Source organism: Notechis scutatus, chromosome 2, assembly GCF_049901735.1.
Source record: "Notechis scutatus isolate UNSWTSFEM ecotype Mainland chromosome 2, rNotScu1.2, whole genome shotgun sequence".
Lineage (NCBI taxonomy): Eukaryota > Metazoa > Chordata > Lepidosauria > Squamata > Elapidae > Notechis > Notechis scutatus.
Genome location: NC_142010.1, coordinates 149,649,592 through 149,669,889, shown reverse-complemented (window position 1 = coordinate 149,669,889; position 20,298 = coordinate 149,649,592). Strand labels below are relative to the sequence as shown.

General features: G+C 44.5%; 2 protein-coding genes across 2 annotated transcripts in view; one reads left to right on the top strand and one right to left on the bottom strand.

Moving 5' to 3' along the window:
* SYN1 (synapsin I) overlaps positions 1-5,859 on the bottom strand; it is a 110,605-nt gene extending 104,746 nt beyond the window's left edge. Inside the window, exon 1 of the mRNA XM_087956657.1 lies at positions 5,696-5,859. Within this exon, the coding sequence (XP_087812783.1) occupies positions 5,696-5,700 (5 nt within the window). The 5' untranslated portion in view covers positions 5,701-5,859. The remainder of the gene's footprint in view (positions 1-5,695) is intronic.
* A 1,395-nt stretch (positions 5,860-7,254) lies between these two features.
* LOC148132320 (uncharacterized) lies at positions 7,255-20,298 on the top strand. Its single transcript, XM_087956655.1, has 5 exons — positions 7,255-7,667; positions 11,640-11,799; positions 16,250-16,433; positions 16,993-17,064; positions 19,658-20,298. Exons 1-5 carry the CDS (start codon positions 7,601-7,603, stop codon positions 19,799-19,801), a joined length of 627 nt encoding a protein of 208 aa, XP_087812781.1. The 5' UTR covers positions 7,255-7,600; the 3' UTR covers positions 19,802-20,298.

Genomic DNA, 20,298 nt, shown 5'->3' with positions numbered 1-20,298 from the left:
TCCTCTTCTTGCTTCACACAGCCCTTCAGTAGTTTTTTCGTAGCTTCCACCTGTAGCTCCACCTGGCTAAAACCTAAGCAGGCCTAAACACAGACCCCTGGAAGACACTTTCAACAGGTTCTGACAGGCCCGGCATGAACTCTTGGCCCAGACAGATGGAGGCCTCACCGGGTGTTTCAGAGGCACCAGCTGGTGAGCGCAAAAACGCAGCTGCCTTCAGGCAGCGCTTGTAGATGAAGGTAAGGGGGGAAATTTTCCACTTGATGTAGGAAGACTTCAGGTGGAGGAGGAGACAATACAATTTTTTTTAAAGGGGGAACTGAGATTTTTTTTTTTTTTTTTTTGTGGTGGAGGAGAGATTAGAATGCTAGACCTGGCATTCTGTTGCCTCCTTAACCATGACACCCACTGAACAATGATGGACCAGGCATTATCCACCAACCTATCTCACAAGGTTGTTGTGAGAATAAAATGGGAATGGGCATCTTTAAGATCTTCCAGGAAAGACGAAACCTAATGCAATCACTGAATATGGACTATATTTGTGAAAGAGGAATTGCAAAACGTAGTATATTGGAATCTAGTTTAATGAAAAGAAGAATGGGGGGGGGAGTATGTGTGATGTGATAGCAATTCTCCAATATTTGAGTGGCTGTCACAAAAAAGGAGTTCAAGCTATTCTCCAAATCAAAGCATCTGAAGGCAAGACAAGAAGCAGTGGGTGGAAACTAATCAAGGAGAGAAGCAACTAGAATTAAGGAGAAATTTCCTGACAGTTAAACATTTGTTCAGTGGAATGACTTGCCTCCTGAAGTTGCGTGCTCCAACACTGAAAGTTTTTAAGTAGAGATTGGACAAGATTTGTCTGAAATGATGTGGGATTTCCTGCTTGAACAAGTGGTTGGACTAGAAGTCCTCCAAGGTCCCTTCTAATTCTATTATTCTGTTGTTTGGTTATTCTGAAGCCTGTGCATCCAAACAACCACTAGCGTTGTGCCTAAATCAACTCTCTTTTCTCATTCATATCTGTGTCACTTACTCATGTACGTTATATGCCGAAGTGAGGAATCTTCTTGAAACCATTCTAGACTCAAGAATTGGAATCTGCATTCTGCTTTCGGATACTGAGATGGAATCATGCCACACCTGTTCTGAAATGCTGAAGTATGTGACCTTGAGTACAATGGGAAATCAAAGATTCTCCTTCTTTCCTTCTTAAACTGTGGCTGTGAGGATCCATTTGGGTTGAAATGCTGAATGTGAAACTCTGCTTCTAATTTCACACGCATAACCACTTCCATCTTAATCAGTGTGGTAATGCTGTTTGTCAGGCTATCTTCTCCATCTTCCTGCCAAACAGCACTACCCTTTGTAGAAATACTTCCTGAGCTCTCGTTATAACGTCTTCCTTTCCATCATAGTAAGACCTGAAAATACATTCCTAGGCTAGCGCGTTCAAAAAGCTGTTGCGGAGTTGTGACACATGGAACACTTTACTATGTGTACCTCATTACAAAATACTTCAAACGGCACACGCTCTCACACATTCTTGTTATTGTCTTACCTGCCTTTTGATCAAATATAGAGGAAGAACAGGAAAGCTATGCTGAGCTCTAGAAGAACTGCTGCTATTTTGTTTTACAAGAAGTTTAATTTTTATGCTATTCAAAGAAAAGCAGAGAGCCCAGGAAAACTTTGCAGAGCAATAAATGGGAGATGATAGACAAGAGAAGCCCCTTAAAAAGTGAATTAACCAAAGGTGATTGCTCCAGGAGAAATCTTCCAGTGCTGAAACTATTCTCATTGAAGAAAACTCGACTAGTACCATCCCATCCCATCATTCTCAAACATTAGCTATGCTGGCTGGGTATCCTGGGAGCTAGAATCCCAACACATATGAAGTGTGTTAGATGGGAGCGGTGTGTGTGTGTGTGTGTGTGTGTGTGTGTGTGTGAGATCAGGCAGGGAAGAAAAGCCTGCTTACATTCATATAATACAGACAATTATTCATAGCACAGAGATTTAAAAATTGGAATGACTCAGTCAGTTCCTCCAGTGCGCAGACAGGAATGGAGAAGAAAGTGTCTTATATTCTTCTGCTACCCTGTTTAGTGTTCCTGGACAACTATAGTGGGGGGGGAAAGGGGAGTTTTAGCTCTTTGAGATAAGCCAGGTAAGAATAGAATAGAATAGAATAGAATAGAATAGAATAGAATAGAATAGAATAGAATAGAATAGAATAGAATAGAATAGAATAGAATAGAATAGAATAGAATAGAATAGAATTCTTTATTGGCCAAGTGTTGCTGGACACACATGGAATTTGTCTTGGTGAAAAGGCTCTCATTGTACATAAAAGAAAAGATACATTCATCAACAGTCAAGAATCATAAGGTACGACACTTACTGATAGTCATAGGGTACAATAAGCAATCAAATTATACTAGGAAACAGTCCATATAAATCGTAAGGATACAAGTGACAAAGTTACGGTCATACAATCACAAGTGGGAGGGAAAAGACAATGCAAGGACTACTGCAACTCTATTGTTGTAGACTAGAATATCATAACAGAACCTCAAAAGCCAGTCAGTCTCCCTCTGCATCCTCATTGTAGAGTACAAGTAGTCCTCGACTTACAACAATTCATTTAGTGACCGTTCAAAGTTGCCACACTGTTGAAAAAAGTGACTGATGACCATTTTTCACAATCACGACCTTTGAAGCATCCCCATGATCATGTGATCAAAATTCAGGTGGTTGGCAACTGGTTCATACTTACAACCATTGCTATGTCCCACGGCCACGTGATCACCTTTTGCCACCTTCTGACAAGTAAAGTCAATGGAGATGCCAGATTCACTTAACAACCGAGTTGGTAACTTATCAACTGCTATGATTCACTTAACAATTGTGGCAAGAAAAGTCGTGAAACAGGGAAAAACAAATGTCTCACCTAACAACAGAAATTTTGGGCACAATTGTGGTCTAAGATGAGGACTGGCTGTATATCAAAGTGAGATTGAATGTCTTTCTCAACACTTTTCCTTCCCAGGGTTCAACTGACGTTTACTAATCAATTCTTGCATTCATTCCTCAAGGCTGTCTCTAAAATCCACTGCCAGTAAGTGGGCATCCCTAAATGCACTTTAATCTATTTAAAGAAGGCTCACCTCTTGTAATTAAGTGTTAGGTTTTATCCTGGAAATTTGGAATACAAAATGAGGCTTTAATCTCTGAGATTTAGCTGCATAACCTCATTTATGTATTATCTCCCTGGTGATTGTAGACAGGCACATATTTGGAGATAGAAAGTAAAAACAACCTTACTCCCTTCCTTAAAAATAATTGGAGTGGTTCAGGACAGGGCTCCATTTGGGTAGGCCTTGGTTGGTCACCATTTAAACATTGTCAACTCTATATGATGGCAGAAGAGCTGTATCCAGTAAACAAAAGAAATTGGCAACTCTGGTCAGTCAAGTAAGTGAGTGTCCTTCATTGCCGGCCATTTCTGGGCTTTATTTTGCCCTCTTAACTTGGTTTTCCCTGATTTTGCACTCTCAGGTGGACTCCTAGTATTATGGGATTGTGGAACTAGAAGTCAAGAGTGCCAAGATGGAGAAGACTGATTTGGAAGCAGCTGCAGGGGGGCTGAAGAAAAACAGAGCAGCTTGAATGAGGGAGCCAATTTGGGCAAGTTTTTCTTCCTATTCAGCCTTTCCTCTGATTGCTTCCCCAGCTGAGATTCAATGTGCAGCACAGCTGGCAGCCCTTTCCTGAGCCCACGTAGACACTCAGGCTAGCCTTCACTCACAACTTCCCCTCCTTGCCTACAAAATGCCAAGACAGGATGAGGCGTGCCAGGCACTGGGCGAGGCAGATCCCAGTGCACCAACCAAGACCTGCCCGCCTTGGTGGATATTCCTTCCCTCAGGGAGTTGGGTGGGTTGGGTGGGGAAGGCCATTGGAATGCAGCTCAACTGCTTTGGGGTGTGCAGGGAGCCGGCCCTGACACGCGCCCCCAGCTGCTTGGCTCGTGGCTCCCTCACGCCAGGACTCGTGGGCCCCGCCTCTCCGTTTTAATCCAAGAGACACCAGATCCCTTCTACCAATCCCTGAGTTTCATACCTAGTTATCATGGGACTTTGCATAAATATCACCCCACATCCAGAGTAATCATTTCTTCCCATTTACATAGGGAGATTAAACGCTAAAGTAGGGCTAGCCCAATTAAAATTTGTCAGTGGATGGCCTTAGGCCAGCTGCAGGCTTTCAGCCCCTTACACTCAAAATAGAAATAACAAGGTATCTGCTTAATAGACTCCCACCGCCATCTCAAAGAATCTTATGCAAATGTATATAAAATAGGAATTTAATATGTGTAAAAACACACCTGGAAATAAGTATATTATATAATGGATCGAAACACAGAGTATCACATCAAAATGGGAAATACCAGCCAGCTTATAGCCAGAGCCTCATTGCTGGGAAAGGCCATCAATTTTCCCTCCCCCAGCCCCAAATTAAAGCCCCCTCCCCGGCACATGGCTGTCTAGTCCTTGTTTGAACACATCCCAAGAAGGCGAGGCGACCACCCCCCTGGGTAATTAATTCCACGGTGAACCTATTCACAATATTAGGCGGTCTTCTAATTGAAATACCCTTATTCCGTGTCCTGCCTTCTGAAGCAAGAGAGAACAGGTCTTAATTTTCCTCTCTGTGACATCCTTTGCTTTCAACTATGTAAAGAATGCTTTCTATTCCCCTCTCGCTCCTCTCTGCTCAAGGCTTAGCATATCCAGCTGCTCCTTCACTCTTTCTTCACTTCATTTTTCATCCCCTGGTCACTTCTGTAAGGCACCGAACCAGACTGTACACGAATATATAAGATGAAAATATTTACTGCCTGTGATGCTGCTTGATGCCATCTGAATTCTGCATTGGCTTCATCTGTAGCTAAATCACACTGCTAACTCATACTAAGCGTGTAATTAATTGGGCTATTCAACAATCTGGTTCTGAAGAGGAAATGGTGTTTCAGAGGACACAAGAAGGGGAATGTTCCGGAAGCATCCCTCAGACTTAAATTCATTCTTTCCAGGAACCACAGAAAAATGTGAATTATGTATAAGCAGTTGTGAAGAGGACAGCATCCCTTGTTTGCTTTGAGATTTTTTTTCCCCACAAGTACCATTATAAAAACCAGATAGTGCCCCACAGACACAAACAAGATACACACACGCAGTATTGTACACACGATTTTGCTTTCTCACTGAAGAACCAGCATTTGTCACTGTTAAAATTCATGTTGCTATTTTGGTTCCATTTCTCTAACCAATCAAATTCTCATGAAATTGAGTTTTATCTTCTAGTGCAGTGGCCCCCAACCTTTTTTGAACCAGGGACCGGTTTCACAATTATTTATTCTTCCACGGACCAGTACCTGAGTAACACGAGACTCCACCGCCATCGGGATGGCTCTTCGTTCGGAGCCGCCCCCCCCTTCGACGAAACTAAGGTGCGAGCACCCAAACACCGCTTTCCAACTGAAAACCCGGAAGCAACCGAAAACCCGGAAGTGCCGTCGAAACAAGATGGCGGCGCCCAAGCTTTGCGGCCCGGTAAAAATGATCCACGGACCGGTACCGGTCCGGGGACCGGTGGTTGGGGACCCCTGTTCTAGTGTATGATTTACTCCATCCCTCTGCAGACATGGCAAACATTTCCTCCATCTCTTTATCCAGGCTGTGTTCTTGTACAGTCAGCAAACCAGATGTTCATTTTGGATGAGCAAATTCAAGGCATCTTCTTTAGGATTCGTTGCCTTCCAGGTAAACTAAGCAGCCTTTCAGACAAAGGGATAAAGTGCTGTGGAAAAGAGAACCCTTGACAAGCCTAATGCACACACTGCTTTGCTGCCCATCAGGGTTTGCTGGGAAAGATGTAAGCTGCCGCATCAGTGGTAAGCAGTGGTAAATTCTAAAATAGGATTTTCCAACCTTTGTGCCCATCACGAGTACCGGATCTAAGTTCCCAGGATACGCAGTTAGCATGGCAAGCTACAATCCCATCTAGAGAATTATTGAATTGATTGAAGGCCAACACATTTGGAGGGCATCAGATTGCTAAAGTTTTCTTTAAACTAGAATGCATATCCGAGCTTCTCCAGCATCAATTTAGGCCATTTCTCCAAGCATCCTTCTTTTCTATAAGAACCCGCTTTGTATTCCAAACTCTTCCACATCCCTTGACTTCAGAAATAATTGAACATGTGCACACATGCATACATGCATGTGCATAACCACACGCATACAGGTGCGAGAATGCAAGCACACATAAACACACAGATTGCTTGTTGCCCAAGATGCATGAATGTTTGCTTATTACCCAGATTTCATGTCACTTTAAAGAGAAACTAGCTTGTGCCAGAAAGCTTTCCAGAATTGTATCCCATGTCGAGCTGACAATCCTCACATCTTTCCCCCACTCTGTAAGCCCCTTGAAACTTTCCTGCATGCAAATCCTGAATAATAACTCTCTCATTTCTTGACTTATACCAATAAGGTGTCTTTCCAACCAACATGTTTCCTTCTTTCCATCCATTTTTCAGGGTCTTTGGGGAGGGCAAGTAAAGAACAACCCTCCCAAATTCAGAATGTAGCTTAGTATTTGAAATAATCACATGAACCAGTCCTTTTGATTAGCTGATTAATGACTCTTGAATTCTTCAGAAGAGCCCAATCTTTCAATTTGTCATTCATAAATTAACATAAAGAAAGCAATATAAAAATGCAGTTAAGCGGCTGCAAAATTATCCCATTGTATCCTGTTTTACTGCATTATTGATGTATGGTAGAGCAATACAAAAAAAATAAAATAAAATAGTTCTCATGAGCACCACCAATACTAGACTAGCAAATCTTCCCCCCAAATAATGCAGCTGTTCTGTCAGTTCCTTTCTTCTCTCTATTCTTGTCAGCAATGAACCTGTACATGCAGATCATTCCTCTGAAATTGATCACGCAATGTTCCCTGACAGAGCCAATATTTCCTACTCCTGCTGGACTCCCACCATGCCTGCCTCTGCCTTTTACTTCCATTCCAACCCCACCCTGTACACACACACACACACACACACACTGCAAGGGAGTGACACAATCCAGGCACACGCACTTGCCCAGAGGGGGCTAACAGGCTCGGAGAGGCGTGTGTCGGGCCTGTTGTGGCTGGCCAACTGAAGCCCTGCCCCCTCAAAGGCACACTCCAGAAGTTCATGAAGGGAAGTAGCATGCGGTACAAGGGTGTGCGACTTCTGTGAAAGAACAACCTGCAGGGTCCAGGGCAGCTGGTGATCCCCTCCCTTCTCTGAAGAAAGGGGACCCTTTCGATGCAGGAAGGGTAGGAGAGGAAAGAGAAAGAAAGAAGGATTTAGGGCTGGTATTCCCCAAGTCCCTGCTCACTGAGCTTAAGGAGGCCTGAAACATTTAGATTCTGGGGACCACCTCCTTGGTACCCCCATTCTGCAGCGCAGTTAATATTCTTGCAATTGTCTGGGGTCAGCATCCATCCTGTGTGGACAGTCCCTCCCCCACCAGCAGTGATGGCCTTGGCTGATTTTCATTACACCACAGGGATCAGCAGTGGATTCAAAGTCTATATCTTGGAAGGTGAGTATTTGAAAACCTTTTGTTTTTCTCCCCATCTTTTTCTATGGGGTTTGGCAAGCCTGAGGCTTTGAATGAATAGTTCGGGATTGAACTGGCATCTGCTCAGGGGCCAAACATTGCCATGGGAGGGGGGGGAGGGGTTGCCAGAGACTTTTATTAATTGAAAAAGCAACAGCCATCAGAATCTGTCAATTCCAATGCCCGGCCTTCTCCTTAATTCCCAGAGGGCAGTGGGATAGAATGGTGTGTGTGTGTGTGTGTGTGTGTGTTTGTTTCACTGAATCTGGGTGATCCATCCAATCCTGAAGATCAATCAGATCAGGAAAGTCCAGTTTGAATGGGAAGAGCTTCTTTGCAGCAGCTGCTGTTACTCCTGTACAAGACAGCTTGACAATCTCCTCAGGGGCATGAAAATTCATTCATGAGGCTCCAGCGGGCCTTCATGGACCAACACTCTGCTTTTCTAGCACCCCTCAACCAACTGCTATCCTGTCTAAAATACCATCCATTGCCACCCAAACCTGCCCCCTTCCATGAAAGTAGCCAAACCCACTCTCTCCATCCCACTCCATTAGCTCAGGGGGGGGGTTCCGCCCTCGAAGCCAAAACAATTATTGTCAGAGAGGCAACAGCCTCAAACGCATAATCCAAATTTCAATGTGTTTGCTTCCATTAGTATTGATTTATTTTCCACCTCATCGAGTTTACTTTTGGATCTCCAATTTCTTTGTCACGTCGCGGTTCTAATCAGTCCCATGGATTGCCTTGTGCATGGCTAACATTTTAATTGGAAGCTCTTTGGGCGAGAACATGTAATGCTATATTTAGGAGAAAGGAAGAGGTGTTTTCCCTCAGGAATTTATTTTTTAAATTGGAAGAATTCTCTTAGATTCCTTCAGATATGATCATGAAACAGATGAATGAGGGATTTTATTTTTTTTAGTAAAGTTCCTTTTGATATGGGTTGAGAAGGTGTTAATAATTTTAAATCCAGCGTTGTCTTTCTTTGCTATTGCTGTGATTCTTATTTACCCTTAATGAAAATAATGGTTTTGGGGGGTCCTCGTTGCAGAAATGAAACCACTCGGATTTAGCATCTGTAGAAGGGAAACCAAATATTGAAGAATCCCACCATTCAAGTCATATACAAGCGAGCACCCCCAAATGAAGATCTTGCAGTACACGAAGTTTTGTTTGTGGACTTCAGCCTCTGTGGCTACAAAGGGCTCTTCCAAAATTATTCTTTTTCTCTCTCCAAATTTCAACCAACCCAGGCACCTTAGTTCTTTGAAACAAAGGAAACCTGGCCTGCAAATAGGCCAAAGTTCACTGCTAATTAGCAAATCCCACACGTAAAAATGCAAGTCCTGATGCGCCTCTTATAAATGTGTGTCAAATGCCATACCAAACTTGTCTGAACACGAGCCGTTCGTCACAATGATTATGCCACCTATTTTAATAAGGGCAGAAAAGTTCAGCTTAAACATCTTCCCGGAGGGCCAATTTAGAGATTCAGGGAAAGCGTATGTCTCAGCCTGCCAAGAAATGCATTAGATCTCCTTAGCATGCAGGTACGAAAGCTACCTATTTGGAAAAAAAACCAAGGGTTAGGTCAGTGGACCATGTCCAAACAAACAAGGAAGAACTAGGAGAATCAATTACGTACTTTACTGGCTTTCCATAGGTATGTTACATGTCATGTAAATCTATAAAATCTGGGTTTATGACTCATCTCCGTTTCTCTTGGATGCCACAGCAATGGGGAATTCTGCAATTCCTATGCCATTTATTCAGATTGCCAATTCTGTGCATGCCGCATGCTTGATCACCCCTGGCCCATGTTGCTGGTCAATGGGGCAAAATCATGACATTTCCCCCTAATGCATTATTTTAGTAAGTCTGACGATATCACCTATAGCAGAGAGAAGTATTCGCTGATCCCTGAAAGCTAACCGAGCTTGAAATCTGTTGGCATTTGGATTGGAGACCAAAAGGAAATCCCAAGATTATAGACAAGACTGGGAAATTTTTTAAAAAAATCATTGTGGATGAAGGCTGTAGCGAATTACTTACATACTGTAGTCAAGAAAATTACATGGACATGCCCATATAGTCATAACGTAGTAAATTTTTTACCATGCCATACCATACCATACCATAGCCAGTGATTCCCCAACCTTCGCTGGTTGGTGGGCCAGCTGGGGGAGAGAGAGGGAAAGTGGACATGCGAGCAGCGGGCTGGTATGCATGCACATGCAGCTCCACTCACGTGAGCGGGTGGGCTACCATGCATGTGTATGTACACCAACCCGCCTCTCGTGCGGTCCAGTTCCAAATAAGCCATGGCCCGTTAGTGGGCCACGGCTCGGGGGTTGAGGACCCCTGCCATCGCACACCATACTTTAGTATTATCATTGCTAGATACTGGAAGCAGGGCAGAAAAGCTGGAAAAAAAATGGCTTCCCTAATGCTACATGAATCGAAGGCATGTTTTGATCTTTGGAGAGGATAGAATTTCTAGTTCACAGCTGGAACCGGAGCTGAGTTTAAGCTGACAGGGAATATTGAAAAGGTCTGACCTGAATTAAGCATAGATGCATGCCATGAAAAAAACATTACACTTGTTTTGGCTGAGTTTTTCAGGGAACCTTTAAAACAGGGTGAAAGCATTGGCTTACTCAGGATGGAAATGGGGAACTTCTGACTCAGTCCGGTGTTGATTTGAGATACCCTCATATAAGTCTGGACTCTGGCCCTTACAACATTGTCAGGAATCTTAGTAAAAGTGACGGCAACCATCCTTGATTGGCTAGATAGCCTCAACAAAGTAAGGGGGGAAGGAAAATCTGACAATTTTATGAAATATCTATTCCAGAATTAATAGGACCTCTAGGAAGAGAGACAAGTGGTACATTAGTAATAGCTCCTTGCATGGCAGGACCTGGCATTTTTTTGTTTCCCACACACCCAGTTCGACACTTAATGTCAAAAGCAATAAATGCCAGAAGTACCTGCTTTTCTTTGTCAGGAACTGAATTGAAATGATATCCATTTGTTATTTTTGACACCATTTCATTCTCCGGTGCTTGGGAAATCAAATGTTTCAGGGGGGAAGCTTTTTCGATGCAGCTGCTTGCTTCAAATTTTTCAAAGTCCACATGAACCTGTTTTCCCATTGTTTTCCTATTAGTTTTTCTTACCAGAAAAATAATAATGAAGGACAAAAAGGTGGAGTTGCAGAAAAGTTTTTTTTTACTGTGAAATATACATACATACATACATACATATATGTATGTATATGTATATATAATTTTATTTGTTAATATTGTAAAATACAAAATAGAAATAATAACTGAATAAGACTCTCCTATCTGGAAGAACTCACAAATCTTTAACCGAGTGGGTCAGTGGTGGTATTCAATTTTTTTTACTACTGCTTCTGTGGGCGCGGCTTGGTGGGCGTGGTATGCGTGGCATGGCTTGGTGGGCGTGGCAGTGGAAGGATACTGCAAAATCCCCATTGCTTCCCCACCCCACTAACCTGCTTTCCAGCTCCGCTCTCCTGTGCAGGGCAACAAAAGACCCAGCCAATCAGCTGGGACTCGGGAGGCAGAAAATAGATGGAGGCGGGGCCAGTCAGAGGGGGTATTTGTCGGTTCTCTGAATTACACAAAATTTCCACTACCGGTTCTCCAGAACCAGTCAGAACCAGCTGAATACCACCTCTGGAATGGGTTATTTTTAAGGCCTTAATATATCAATGCCAAACATGGACTTTTCAAACAATAGATGACATTCGTAACATCAACTGAATGTTTACAAACACCACCCAGAAATTCCAATTTAGCACTTGCTCGCAGCCTTTTCTAGGAGTGAAATACAACGGTACACACACACACACACACACACACACACACACATCAAGGTTTCTCCACTGTTCTCAGCTGCTGCCATCCTATCTCCTCTTGCCAGGCCACTCTTCCTTTGAGAACGAGCAGAGGTTCCACCGCCTCCCAGCCTACCGTCTGCCCACCTGTCCAAACAAGCGCAAGGCCAGCCTGGATGTGAGAAGAATCCCTGAAGGCCAGAAGGGGTCCAAAGTCAGGCGATCGTCGAGCAGGCCTATTGCAGCGTGAGTATACTGAGTGCCCAGTAGGGGACAGTGTAACCCTAAGGAGAAAATCCACCCCAGAGATTTGAATCTTCCCATTGAAGAATGACAAGCCTTTTTGGAGGCTTCCAGGTTCTGTTCTACTTTCTATAACAACCCTGCAAGGTAGCTCACCTCTGTATTTCATAGAGAGGACAAACAGGAGGGACTTGATGAAACATATCATGCCTTTTATTATAAGAAGAAGTGGGTGGGCGGGAGCAAAGAAATACCTTAGGAGGAAAAACTCATAAAGAAGCATACCTATTGTGAGAGTTGCCTTTTGGAATTCACAAGATTCTAGGCTAAAAATGTCCTGGCTTGCAGCTCAGCTTTTACACCCTAGAGTTGAAATCTCCTATTGGAGACACAGTTTTACTCTGGATTTATTTCCTACCACGTAGAAACGTTTTCCACCTATAGCAGCTTTAACTCTGCGGAAGTTTCTCTTGTTCTCTTATATCTGGGATGTCAAACTTGCGGCCCACGAGCCGGATGCGTCACACCCTGGCCACGCCCATGCCTGGTTTAGCGAAGGGAGGAAAAGTCCCGATATGTCATGTGACACCGATGTGAATTTGACACCCCCTTATTACATGAATGACATCCCCAACGTGCAACCACGATTGAGCCCAAAATTTCTGTTGCTAAGTGAGAAATTGGTTAAGTGAGTTATTTACCCCATTTTAGGATTTTTTTGGTCACATTTGTTAAGTGAATCACTGCAGTTGTTAAATAAATAATGCAGTTGTTAAGTGAATCTGGCTTCCCCATGGACTCTGCTTGTCAGGAGGTCGCAAAAGGGGTTCACGTGACCCCCCAAGACACTGCAACTGTCATAAATGTGACTCAGTTGTCAAGCATCCCAAAATAAATCACGTGAACATGTAGAAACTGCAACAGTCATATGTGTGAGAAATAGTGATAAGTCATTTTTTTCCCAGTGCCATTGTAACGTCAACTGGTCACTAAATGAACTGTTGTAAGTCAAGGACTATCTGTGCTCCCTTTTATGCCAGGTACAACCCAACCTGCCAAAGTATCATGGCCTTATCATTTCAAGATGCTCCTGGCTCCTCAAGATAGTCAGTTCCGCTAATAAGATTTCATTTTCTTCTCCTTCCTCAAAGAGAAACTCCTGTTTTAAGAGGTTTATTTCTTTAGGCAGTGACTCCAGACCTGGCTTTGTATTTTCTTATCTGAAAAGCAGAATTTCTGGAAAACCCTTGAGAAAAAGTCCAAATGGTTGACTACCAGCTGTTAGCTAGAAATTCCTTCACCCTCTCGTTTATTCTAATAGCTGGTAAGATATTTAAGTGCCTGTGAATAAATTCCCCTGTGAACACGTCTCCAAACACAGGGACAAAATCAGTGGTTGGATTAAAAAAAAATCACTACCAGTTCTGTGGGCATGGCTTGGTGGGCATGGCTTGGTGGGCATGGCTTGGTGGGCGTGGCTTGGTGGGTGTGGCTTGGTGGGCATGGCTTGGTGGGCATGGCTTGGTGGGCATGGCTTGGTGGGCAAGGCTTGGTGGGCATGGCATGGTGGGCGTGGCATGGTGGGTGTGGCAGGTGAAGAATGCTGCAAAATCCACATTCCTTCCCCACCCCACTAACCTGCTTTCCAGCTCCGTTCTCCTGTGCAGGGCAACAAAAGAAGATCCAGCCAATCAGCTGGGACTCGGGAGGCAGAGAATAGATGGGGGCGGGGCCAGTCAGAGGTGGTATTTGTTGGTTCTCCAAACTACTCAAAATTTCCGGAACTGGTCATAACCTGCTGAATACCACCTCTGGACAAAACCCACACGTCTTTCTCTGTTTCAGAAAACGCAGAGCTGGGTTGAATGTTTTCTTTGCAAAAGGACCCACTTTAGCAAACCTGACATTGTTTTCTTTTTCAAAAGTTTAAAATGCTAGGGTGCAAATGATATATAGCCGTTGTCTGGAGGCAAATGTTTCCGGTTTAATAACATTCCAGTTTAAATGGCACGCTGTGAATTTTAAATCCGATTGCATTGGGTGAATCATTAATCTCTTAACCAATTTCTCATGAATAATATAAGAGATTAAAATATGTAGGCTATCATTGATTCATTTCACTTCTGTCTGTCTTATATTAATGCGGGGGAGGGGGGGGAGGGACCTGAAAGAGACCGACAGGTTGGATATGAGCCATGTTTTTAAGCTGAAAAACTATTCTGGGAACTGATTCATAGACTAAGGGGCTTATCTTATCTTAAGGTAGAAGAGTCACACCTTGAAAGTCCACAGCCTATTTAAAAGTTGCCATAAATGGATCACTTTCTTAAGGTGACACAAAAAGAACATGATTAAATATATTCGGAGTGATCATTCTCAATGGGATCAATGGGTTTAATTTTAATTAAATCAAATTTAATATTTCTCCTGGTCTGGTCCATTTTTTTGGTCCTAGCTCCCAATCCCTGTTACCTTTTGGACTGAGGCCCCCCTCACGCCAAGTGCAAAAGATGGTGTGATAGTCACACACGCAGTGCAGAGAGGTCTGCATCCGGTATACCACAGGCCTCTCTTCCTGTTCTAGAAGACACATTCCAAAATATATATATATATAAATCATCCCTGGAACAAATTTCTGCATCCGGTATACCACAGGCCTCTCTTCCTGTTCTAGTATTCCAATATATATATATATAAATCATCCCTGGAACAAATTTCAGGCCGTTACTGGAAGGAGGTGGGGGTGCAAAGAGTGGAAAGAGGCCTTTCTGTTTTGAATATCACCCCCCCACACACATCTCTGTTTTAAAAGGGACCATCCATATTAATGGGCTGCCGGATCGAAGCACTGAGCCATATAATCTGAGGTCTCCTGAGTTCTTACCCTGATTTCCTTTTCTGGTGCACAAATGCAACCTAACCGATCTTGTGTCTGAAATAATAAACCGAGGGGTCTGCCACCTACATTGCAGTAAGCATAACTAATGTGTCAGGATTCCAGCGATCGCCCTAATTAAATCATGAGCCTCGAGCCAAACTTCAAAAAACTTCAAAGGATTTATTAGGAGCGACATGCTGGCATGACCTGTATGAAGCTGACTCTGAGATATGTAATTTACAATCACCTATGACCCTGTTTCCCCCCACCGCTCTGGGTGTATCATAATTCAGATTGTCCAACTAAACACATTCATGGGCTGGGTGTCATCAATCACATTCTCCAATAGAGGAATTTCCCGCCCAGAATACCTGGTTGCCTCAGTTACAATCTTTGTGAGATAAGCTTGGAATGTGCTTCTGAGTTCATTTGCCGTATGCTCTTTCAAGGTCCCCCCACACCTTTCTTATGGCAACTTGGAAACAGGCATAGGAATGTTTTAACAAGTTGACATAATGCTCTTTCCTCTTCCTTTCCCCCCTGCAACAACAAACCTGTGGGGTGGGCTGGGCTGGGCTAAGAGAAAGGAACTGGCCCAAAGTCACCCAATTGGCTTTCATGTCTAGGGCAGGCAGGACTAGAACTAATGATCTAAGTATAGTATATAAAATCATACGTTGCAATGTCCTACCTGTCAATGAATACTTCAGCTTCAACCATAACAACACAAGAGCAAACAATAGATACAAACTCAAGGTTAACCGCACCAAACTTGATTGCAGGAAATACGACTTCAGCAATAGAGTGGTCAATGTCTGCAATACTCTACCTGACTCTGTGGTTTCTTCCCCAAACCCCAAAAACTTTAACCTTAGACTGTCTACTATTGACCTCACCCCTTTCCTAAGAGGTCTGTAGGGGGCTTGCATAAGCGCACCAACGTGCCTACCGTCCCTGTCCTATTGTTTCTTTTATTTTTCTTATATGTATCCATGTATTCATAACTATGTTTTTACTTATACCTGTTATCTTGTAAGCAATTGACAAACCAAATAAAATAAATAAAATAAATAAATAAAAAATAAATAAATCTTCTTCTGGTTTCTAGGCTGGTTCTTTAACCACTAGAGTCGACCAAACCTTTTATCTTCATAAGAAAGTGTGATGCCCAAGAGGAACAGCGGGAAAAACTTCTCTGATATAAGCAACGTTATGCTGCATGAGGAGGCCTCCTTGGTGTTAGACCTTGGCAGGGACATGACACTCTGTACATGGCTCAGAAGCACTTTTCTTACCACTGCTCAAGTGATGAGACTGACCCTAAAGTCACAGAAGGGAATCCCAACCCATCTGATACTGTCTTGCATTATAGGTTCTAAAAGTCACTCCACTTAAACTCCTCCGGCATTTCCGGAGCTCTCCCAGTTGGAAAAAGCTGAATCAATTTCCTTTTTTTCTCTCTTGCAATCACCATGTTTTGGATTCCATGTGGGGGCATTTGGAAAGATGCAATGAATCCAGCACTGTGAAGCCTAGGGTGACAGCCTTTGTGTGTCTCTCTCTCTCCCTCTCCAGCTCTCAGGACCGGGTGGCAACTCCTGCATCCGTCCCCATTGCCCCCATTGCCGTGTCCTGCGTCTCCACCTCCAGCGCTGCCATTTGCAAGGATTCCAGGGGGCTTCCCGCCTCCTGCACACAGAAACGCCCCCCAAAGGAGCCCCTCGTGGAGCCCGCCCTAACAGTCACCCAGCTGCAGCAGGTAAGTTGGCTCAGTGCCCTTTTTTGCGCCATTCTCTGCTTCTCTCCTCTCCTCTCCTTCATTCCCTTCCCTCCTCTCCTCTCCTCCACTCCAGTCCCTCCCTCCCTCTCCTCTCCTCTCCTCTCCCCTCCTCCCTTCCCTTCCCTCCTCTCTTCTCCTCTCCTCTCCTCCATTCCCTCCTCTCCTCTCCTCCCTCCCTTCTCTCCTCTCCTCTCCTCTCCTCTCCTCCAGTCCATTCCCTTCTCTCCTCTCCGCTCCTCTCCTCTCCTCCCTTCCCTTCCCTTCTCTCCCTCCCTTCCCTCCTCTTCTCTCCTCCACTCCCTCCTCTCCTCTCCTCCATTCCACTCCCTCCCTCCTCTCCTCTCCTCCAGTCCATTCCCTCTCTCCTCTCCTCCCTTCCCTTCCCTTCCTCCTCCTCCATTCCCTTCTCTCCTCTCCTCCACTCCACTTCCTTCTCTCCTCTCCTCTCCCTCCCCTCTCCTCTCTTTTCTCTTTTCCCCTCCTTTCCCTTCTCTCCTCTCTTCTCTTCCTCACTTCTTTCTCCGACTTGATCTTTCAGATGCGGCCATCAGTCATCACCTGTGCCCCACGTCGAAGCTGCCCAGAGGCTCCGCCAAGCCCCAGTTCCCCAGTAAGTCCTCCCATTTCCCCACTCGCGCTCCCTTTCCCTCCCTTTGAGCCCTTCACCAACCCTCCAAGAACATTTCTCCTTTACCGACTTGTTCACCCTTGTGATGGGCCTGGGAAGAAGTACCCCTGGTGGGGACGGCTTGGGTGTTTGCTAAGCACTTGAATTGTGGTCACTAGGCAGCAGAGATGCTACGAAGGCTGCTACTACAAGGACTTTCGTAAGTCCCCTTCTTTAGCCTTATTGTGACTTTGAACAGTCGCTGAACGAATCGTTGCTCAAGAAGGAGTACCTGTAATCTTGCAAGTCTGATTGCAGATGGTCCTCGACTTAAGAACACAACTGAGCCCAGCGTTTCTGTGGTTAAGTGAGACATTTGTGAAGCGAGTTTCGCTCCCTTTTGCAACCTTTTTGCCACAGTTGTTTAGTGAATCACTGCAGTTCACAAGTTAGTAACCTGGCTGTTCAGTGAATCTGGCTTCCTCCCATTGACGTTGCTTGTCAGAAAGTCGCAAAGGGTAATCCCCTGACCCTTGGCACACAGCGACGGTCATAAATATGAACCAGGTACCGGAGGTCTGAATTTTGATGACTACAGAGAAGCTGCAAAGATTGCCAGCGGTGAAAAATGGTCATAAGTCACATTTTTCAGTGCTGTTATAACTTTGAATGGACACTAAACGAACTGTTGTAAGTCAAGGACTACCTGTATACTCCCCCTCCTTCTTATAGTTCAGTGAATTAGGGAGGTTTCTGGTATTTGCAAGATTTCCCAAAATTATCTCTTGTTCTGGACTGGAAAAAAAAAATCTGTCGGCCCCTTTTACCAATAGCAAAAGCACTTAGACTTATACACTGCTTCCTAGTGCTTTATGGCACTCTCTAAGCCAGGGGTGTCCAACCTTGGCAACTTTAAGACTTGTGGACTTCAACTCCCAGAATTCCTCAGCCAGCAAAGCTGGCTGAGGAATTCTGGGAGTTGAAGTCCACAAGTCTTAAAGTTGCCAAGGTTGGACACCCCTGCTCTAAGCTGTCAAATACAAGGCCCACGGGCCACATCTGGCTCGTGATGCGGTCAGATCCAGCCTGTGGAGGCCACCCTGGATAATGTAAGGTGTCGGCTACCATTGCTTTGGCCTGGTCTACCCAGCGCGAAGAGGAAACATTGGGCAAGGTGTGGCTTCAGTCTGGTCTACCCAGCGCGAAGAGGAAACATGCCAGCAGTTTGGGGAGTGGCATCAAGATGGCCACACTGCCCATTTGACCATGTCCATCCAGTTGGCCACGCCCAATGAGTGGCATCAAAGCTGGCCACGCCCACCCAGTTGGCCACATCTACCCAGTTGGCCATGCACGCCTGCCTCCCTCCTCCCCAAAGTCAACCAAAACCCTGATGCAGCCCTCAATGAAATTGAGTTTGATAGCCCTGCTGTAAGCGGTTTACAGGGTATATTTCTGACTTGTTAACCCCTTACCTTTTGCCTAGATGATAGTTCTTGCATATACTGGTAGTACCTGATGTACAATTATTCATTTAGTGACCATTCAAAGTTACAATAGCATTGAAAAAAGTGACTCAGGACTATTTTTCACCCTTACAACTGTTGCAGCATCTGGTCATGTGACTGAAATTCAGAGGCTTGGAATCTGACATGGGTTTACGACGGTTACGACTTAACTGCCAGGATTCACTTTACAACGGTGTGCAAGCAAGGTCATAAAATGGCGCAAAACTCACTTAACTATCTTGCCTAGCACAGAGGTTTTGGCCTCCGTTGTGGTTGTACGTTGAGGATGATCTGTATCCATCACGTTCATCTTTCTTATTGTGAAATCCTTGGTGCTCTCTTGAACTTGGTTGTTTGTTTATAGATGTTTTTGTGACAAGACTAGGGAGCATCTTCAGCGCTGGAAGAGAGTGCGATTTGTACCTTGCCCTGTCAGGGTTGTTTCCTCCTTGGGAATTTCTGGATTGTTCCGAGACGAGTATCTACCAAAGGTCTCTTTGATAGACCTGTAAATGCAGCACAAACTCCAGTGGCAGATGAAGGCTCACTGGTGCCCTAAGCACTGACAAATCTTGGTGCTCCTCTCCTTTGTACTTGCTATCCATACAAAGTCAACTTTGTAGTGCCCTCTTTGGGCCTGGTGCGCTAAGCACATGCTTCGTCTGCTTAATGGTTAATACACCACTGGCAAACTCCACTCCATAAGTTGGTATGTAGTTTCTGGGCTTAGACAACAAGTCAAGGTTAGTAGAGTCAGAAGAGTCATCCTTCAGCAGAATTTCCTTTAACTGCTGTGTCTTTCTCCATATTAGAGTCAAGGACCATGAACAACCCGTTCCAGTGTGTTTTTGGAGATCAGAAGAGGAAGGAAGGGGGAAAGAAATCATTTAGAAAAGGGGATGTGGAACCATAACCTTCCCACTAACGCTGTAACACAGAATGCATTCCTCATCAGAAGATGAGAATGCGCAACTATTAATAACTGAACTCCAGAAAGCATCTGGAAGCAGCAGGGGCTAGATGTCATCACAGAGCAATGAAACCAGAAGTGAATGTTTCCTAACTAACCTACTTCCCTTTCTCCTTAGCTCTCCCCAGCAAAGCGTACAAATGGGACCTCCAATTTTCCCCACTCTCAAAGGCCGTGTCCATGGACCGCCAACATCTCAGCGTCATTCAGCAGAGCAGCATCTCCCAGGCAGACGGTCAAAGAGGCAGATGGGAATCTCTAACCTAGCTTTTGATAGCTTATTCATTGTCGTTGACCTGGGGGAGTCCTCTTATACGCCTGTAGCAGCCTGTCCTTCCTAGGGCCGGGCCCCAATATCACGCTCAACACTTCCCTTTTTTTGTATCTTGGTAGTCTACTCTGTACCTACACCCTAAACCTGGCTTACGGATCTCCTTCCAAATACCTTGTTGGTAGCTGCATTCCTGACTTTAAATCCATATATGTGAACGCTCCACTCCAAATAGATAATTTCTTGCTAATCTCCATGGGGGAAGAGTCTTTAGTTCAGCATTTCGATTCCAGGGAAAACCAGCCATGTGTCTTGCAATAGGCAAGACATGATATTCTTTGTCCTTGCCAAGTGGTACTTGGATATTGCCTTTATGTACTAAGGTCCGTTTAATTGCCATCTGTACCAGTGTTTTTCAGCTTTAAGATGCGTGGATCTGAACCCCCACATTTCCCCCAGTCAACATTAAAGTTGCCAAGCTTGAAAAA

Excerpts from the sequence above, each read along its gene's own strand:
- LOC148132320 (XM_087956655.1), top strand. The coding sequence starts at position 7,601 with ATGGCCTTGGCTGATTTTCATTACACCACAGGGATCAGCAGTGGATTC. Across the intron at positions 11,800-16,249 it reads TCGAGCAGGCCTATTGCAGC|CTCTCAGGACCGGGTGGCAA; the intron begins GTGAGTATACTG and ends CTCCCTCTCCAG. Across the intron at positions 17,065-19,657 it reads CGCCAAGCCCCAGTTCCCCA|CTCTCCCCAGCAAAGCGTAC; the intron begins GTAAGTCCTCCC and ends CTTTCTCCTTAG.